At 45.2% G+C, this 6,671-nt stretch overlaps 1 protein-coding gene across 1 annotated transcript in view; it reads left to right on the top strand.

Moving 5' to 3' along the window:
• Positions 1-705: 705 nt before the first annotated feature.
• LOC142582822 (uncharacterized) overlaps positions 706-6,671 on the top strand; it is a 36,294-nt gene continuing 30,328 nt past the window's right edge. Inside the window, exon 1 of the mRNA XM_075692881.1 lies at positions 706-804. Within this exon, the coding sequence (XP_075548996.1) occupies positions 715-804 (90 nt within the window). The 5' untranslated portion in view covers positions 706-714. The remainder of the gene's footprint in view (positions 805-6,671) is intronic.

The raw sequence follows: 6,671 nt of genomic DNA, 5'->3' as shown, positions 1-6,671 counted from the left end.
ACCGAGTGAATCCAATATGGCTCCACAGTTACTCGCCGCAGCAAACAGTCTTCTCCAAGGCGTGTAGTATCGCCTCTATGCTGGCGCAAAGCTCGTCAACGTAGACCTTAACGTGCGAATTCTTTTCCTTATATCTGCACTCATTACCGAAAGTAGTGAGCACGTGATTCTCCAACCTTATTCACCTTCTACTGAGAAGTTATTAAACATGTTGTCTTCCTACATGTACTTCGTTTTTCTTTTTTTTTGCAAAGGTTTTCGAAATTGGTTTGATGTTTCAAACCGCACAAGTGAAAGGAAACAAACGGGGAACTTATTCGCTCATGTGTTCTCCTGCCGTCCAGAGTTTTATCAGCTTCAATGGCGTTAGGACAGCCCTACTCTTGCCTATCGCAAAGCTTTGACTTCAAAAACAGGAGGCAAAGATTAACTCTGGTAAAGCCAATCAACAACGTTTCTACATAAATTTGTTGCTGGGCTTATCAAGCTTGAACAGGAATAAATCATCCCTCAGGAGAATGATTTCCTGCCATGACTGACAAGGTTTATTTCTGAACAACAGATTCTTTCCAGTGGATTTTCCTTTTCTAAAAAAATCCTAAATGCATGCGCATATTGAGCCGGTTTTCTGGCGTTTGCCAAGAGCATGCGGCCACAACGAATGTGCTCATCGACAGCGAATTATGCGCTGATGCAGATGTCCTGGCTGACGCAATGCAAACCCTGTCCCTGGCATCCGTCTTCTGTGAGCCAGACTGGGTCCAAGAGGGCCTAGAGGTGCTGCGAAGACTGGTTTCTATAAAGGTACCCGCCGAAAACACTGGTCACATTGGACTATATTTTCCGTATCTGCTTTGAATTGTTGCTTGGATTTTATATTAAACAATTCTTGTACAGAAGGTAAGGCTCCATATCGAAGCAGAGAGGTAAATTCAGTTGTGTCATCACCACAACAAATAACATTAAGGACGAAGGGTGGGAGTTGGTCGAACTTTTGATAACAACGTCACAATTTAATGAAGAAACGCTAAAGGGAAACACGAAGTCTGTTTAGGCTGATAGATTATTATTTACAGACCCTGTGGACATTTCCACGGTGAACAAAAAAGACTTAATTTTTTTTCTGCCAAGAACACGATTTCTTAACAGTCATAGGAACAACTATGCCGCTACGACTTTTGGCCATGCATTATTTTGCTTTAGTATGTGCTTTTTTCTAAGCAACATAATATTATGCTGTAAGCGAGGTAGAGCGGCAGCGGTGGCGTAGAGGTAGAACACCCGCCTCGCGTGCAAGAGGTCCGTGGTTCGAATCCCGGTGCCGGCAACTTTCCACCGGATTAAAAAAACATCCGCGTGTTGATAAAATTCCACAAACAGGCCTGGAGTGTGGCCTGATCCCGGTGACCAGAACCGGTAACGCACTCCCTCACCAGAGCAGGATTGGCCACCCTGGTGCAGTACGTGGCCACAACCTCCTATCTGAACACAACAATCAAACCCCGGCCCTCAGTCCCCAGCATATGCGAAGCAACTGACCACGGCGGCGGTCCGACCTGCGACGCAGCAGAGGGTGCTAAGAATCACTGGCTCCGGACAGGCCGCCATTGGAATATGAACCTGGCAACGTTTAACGCTAGAACGTTATCTAGTGAGGCGAGTCTAGCAGTGCTATTAGAGGAATTAGAGGGCAGTAAATGGGATATAATAGGGCTCAGTGAAGTTAGGAGGCCGAAAGAAGCCTATACAGTGCTAAAAAGTGGGCACGTCCTGTGCTACCGGGGCTTAGCGGAGAGAAGAGAACTAGGAGTCGGATTCCTGATTAATAAGAATATAGCTGGTAACATACAGGAATTCTATATTAACGAGAGGGTGGCAGGTCTCGTTGTGAAACTTAATAAGAGGTACAAAATGAAGATTGTACAGGTCTACGCCCCTACATCCAGTCATGATAACCAGGAAGTCGAAAGCTTCTATGAAGACGTGGAATCGGTGACGGGTAGAGTGAAAACTAAATACACTATACTAATAAGCGCCTTTAATGCCAAGGTAGGCAAGAAGCAGGCTGGAGACAAGGCAGTGGGGTAATATGGAATAGGCACTAGGAATAGCAGGGGAGAGTTATTAGTAGAGTTTGCGGAACAGAATAATATGAGGATAATGAATACCTTCCTTCGCAAGCGGGACATCCGAAAGTGGACCTGGAGGAGCCCGAACGGTGAGACCAGAAATGAAATAGACCTCATACTCTGCGCTAACCCTGGCATCATACAAGATGTGGACGTGCTCGGCAAGGTGCGCTGCAGTGACCACAGGATGGTAAGAACTCGAATTAGCCTAGACCTGAGGAGGGAACGCCAGAAACTGGTACATAAGAAGCCGATTAATGAGTTAGCGGTAAGAGGGAAAATAGAGGAATTCCAGATCAAGCTACAGAACAGGTATTCGGCTTCAACTCCGGAAGAGGACCTTAGTGTTGAAGCAATGAACGACAGTCTTGTGGGCATCATTAAGGATTGTGCAATGGAAGTCGGTGGTAACTCTGTTAGGCAGGATACCAGCAAACTATCGCAGGAGACGAAAGATTTGATCAAGAAACGCCAATGTATGAAAGCATCTAACCCTACAGCTAGAATAGAACTGGCAGAATTTTCGAAGTTAATCAACAAGCGTAAGACAGCTGACATAAGGAAGTATAATATGGATAGAATTGAACATGCTCTCAGGAACGGAGGAAGCCTAAAAACAGTGAAGAAGAAACTAGGAATTGGCAAGAATCAGATGTATGCGTTAAGAGACAAAGCCGGCAATATCATTACTAATATGGATGAGATAGTTCAAATGGCTGAGGATTTCTATAGAGATTTATACAGTACCAGTGGCACCCTCGACGATAATGGAAGAGAAATCAGTCCAGATTAAGATTAAGATTAAGAAGGAATTCGAGATCCCAAAGGTAACGCCGGAAGAAGTAAAGAAAGCCTTGAGAGATATGCAAAGGGGGAAGGCAGCTGTGGAGGATCAGGTAACAACAGATTTGTTGAAGGATGGTGGACAGATTGTTCTAGAGAAACTGGCCACCCTGTATACGCAATGCCTCATGACCTCGAGCGTACCGGAATCTTGGAAGAACGCTAACATAATCCTAATCCACAAGAAAGGGGACGCCAAAGACTTGAAAAATTATAGACCGATCAGCTTACTGTCCGTTGCCTACAAACTATTTACTAAGGTAATCGCAAATAGAATCAGGAACACCTTAGACTTCTGTCAAGCAAAGGACCAGGCAGGATTCCGTAAAGGCTACTCAACAATAGATCATATTCACACTATCAATCAGGTGATAGAGAAATGTGCGGAATATAACCAACCGTTATATATAGCTTTCATTGATTACGAGAAAGCGTTTGATTGTGTCGAAACCTCAGCAGTCATAGAGGCATTACGGAATCAGGGTGTAGACGAGCCGTATGTAAAAATACTGAAAGATATCTATAGCGGCTCCACAGCCACCGTAGTCCTCCATAACGGAAGCAACAAAATCCCAATAAAGAAAGGCGTCAGGCAGGGAGATACGATACCTCCAATGCTATTCACAGCGTGTTTACAGGAGGTATTCAGAGACCTGGATTGGGAAGAATTGGGGTTGAAAGTTAATGGAGAATACCTTAGTAACTTGCGATTCGCTGATGATATTGCCTTGCTTAGTAACTCAGGGGACCAATTGCAATGCATGCTCACTGACCTGGAGAGGCAAAGCAGAAGAGTGGGTCTAAAAATTAATCTGCAGAAAACTAAAGTAATGCTTAACAGTCTTGGAAGAGAACAGCAATTTACAATAGGCAGCGAGGCACTGGAAGTCGTAAGGGAATATACTTAGGGCAGGCAGTGACGGCGGATCCAGATCATTAGACGGAAATAATCAGAAGAATAACAATGGGCTGGGGTGCGTTTGGCAGGCATTCCCAAATCATGAACAGCAGGTTGCCATTATCCCTCAAGAGAAAAGTATATAATAGCTGTGTCTTACCAGTACTCACCTACGGGAAGAAACCTGGAGGCTTACTAAAAGGGTTCTACTCAAATTGAGGACGACACAACGAGCTATGGAAAGAAGAATGATAGGTGTAACGTTAAGGGATAAGAAAAGAGCAGATTGGGTGAGGGAACAAACGCGAGTTAATGACATCTTAGTTGAAATCAAGAAAAAGTTATGGGCATGGGCAGGACATGTAATGAGGAGGGAAGATAACCGATGGTCATTAAGGGTTACGGACTGGATCCCAAGGGAAGGGAAGCGTAGCAGGGGGCGGCAGAAAGTTAGGTGGGCGGATGAGATTAAGAAGTTTGCAGGCATGGCATGGCCACAATTAGTACATGACCGGGGCTGTTAGAGAAGTATGGGAGAGGCCTTTGCCCTGCAGTGGGCGTAACCAGGCTGATGATGATGATGATGATGATGATGATGATGATGATGATGAAGCGAGGTAGTGCTAAGATGGCAAGAAAGTGAAATTACATCTCTCAGATGCTAATCAGAAATCCCTATTGATCCCTACGGCAGCCCGAGGCATTCTGCACTATATATCAGTGTAGACTGACGATGGTGCCGAAATTTTTTGTGCATGCCCACTGGTCACTTGAATTCTGATCCCATAACACCGGACGGTCGTTGGATTTGTCGACCTATGAGCGATCCAAGGCTTCCAAAGTAATAAAACGCCGTTCACATTTATGCACTTGTTGAGCTTCTGAGAATACACGTATCAGCATCGTGTTTATGACCAATTCCTGTGAAAGAGATCAGTATTTTTTCTCCGATTTCTAGTTCATTTCGCCTGCGTAGTATCGCTGCGTATGTACCTCGATAAGGGACGACCAATACGCTGTGGTGCGCTGGCCTCGGCTGCCTCTCCGCTTCGCCTAGAAGTGCTTGCCTAGCGTGCAACAAACCGTAGTCTCTGGTGATCTGGTGAGATCCTTAGCAGTTCCTTGTTTATACAAAAACTCAAAGGGTGCAAGCCGTCCTAAGTATGAAACAATCTTGTGACTACGAAATTACCAACTTTGTAGCTTGCAAAGATAGTCATAGTGCTGGAACGACGTTCCTGTAACCGCAAAACAAGTTGCTTTTGCTGCCGCCTGTTTATTCCTTTTGCGCAAGGAGCTGTTGTTGGCAAGTCCTTCAGATTAGACGGCTCGTAAAAGGCAATGGTTGCGGCAACTTGACGTGTCACACCGAGGCGGGTTTCAAGCCCTGACTCACACAGCACGCTTCCTGCTCTTTTATCTGCGTCTTCCCTCACTATTTTCACAGCCAAACTGTATATGACGAAGATCTCGGGATTTCTTCGTCTCCGCCAACCGGAAACTCAAATAATCACAGCGGAAGGCACATGCCGCGTGCGCCACTGGGTTCCTTGCAGCACCATCAGGTGGCGCTCGCCTCCACGCATCCGCATCCGCAAGCGTTTCTCGGGAAGGATCACGGTTGTATAAGCTGCAGTTGCCGGAAGCGGCAGGTGTGGCTTATCCATAAGTAAAGGATCTTTAATTTTACAGGGTTCAAGCGCAAGCGTGCTTGAACGCAGGAGCTCATGCGTTCCTCAAAATGCGCAATGCCAGCTTGACCTGGGGCGCGGGGCGCTATCAGGCACAGATACGAGCGCGCGTCTTTCAGAGTTGACGATATCGTGCCATTTTCGTCGCGTCTCCATCGAATGCGGTCAGCATATTTGAGTAAAGCACTTACGAATTTATATGTGCTTACATGCTTGTATATAGATTTATGCACATCCCCCCTGCTTTGTACATAACTAACCCTTATATATAGCTTTCATTGATTACGAGAACGCGTTTGATTCAGTCAAAACCTCAGCAGTCATGGAAGAATTACGGAATCAGGGTGTAGACGAGCCGTTTGTAAAAATACTGAAAGATATCTATAGGGCCTCCGCCGCCACCGTAGTCTTCCATAAAGAAAGCAACAAAATCCCAATAAAGACGGGCGTCAGTCAGGGAGATACGATCTCTCCAATGCTATTCACAGCGTTTTACAAGAGGTATTCAGAGACCTGAATACCTCTTGAAGAATGAGGGGTAAGAGGTAATGGGGTATACCGTAGTAACTTGAAATTCGCTGATGATATTGCCTTGCTTAGTAACTAAGGGAACCAATTGCAATGCATGCTCACTGACCTGGAGTGGCAAAGCAGAAGGGTGGGTCTAAAAAGTAATCTGCAGAAAACTAAAGTAATGTTTAACAGTCTCGGAAGAGTACTGCAGTTTACGATAGGTAACGAGGCACTGGAAGTGGTAAGGGAATACATCTATTTAGGAGAGGTAGTGACTGCGGATCCAGATCATGAGAACGAAATAATCAGAAGAATAAGAATGGGCTGGGGTGCGTTTGGCAGGCATTCTCAGATCATGAACAGCAGGTTGCCATTATCCCTCAAGGGGAAATTGTATAACAGCTATGTCTTACCAGTACTCACATACGGGACATAAACCTGGAGGCTTACGAAAAGCGTTCTACTTAAATCGAGGACGATGCAACGAGCTATGAAAAGAAGAATGATCAGTGTAACGTTAAAGGATAAGAAAAGAGCAGATTGGGGAGGGAACAAACGCGAGTTAATGACATCTTAATTGAAATCAAGAAAAAGAAA

This window comes from Dermacentor variabilis, chromosome 5 (genome assembly GCF_050947875.1).
Source record: "Dermacentor variabilis isolate Ectoservices chromosome 5, ASM5094787v1, whole genome shotgun sequence".
Taxonomy (NCBI): Eukaryota; Metazoa; Arthropoda; class Arachnida; order Ixodida; family Ixodidae; genus Dermacentor; species Dermacentor variabilis.
This window is presented reverse-complemented; position numbering and strand designations above follow the sequence as displayed.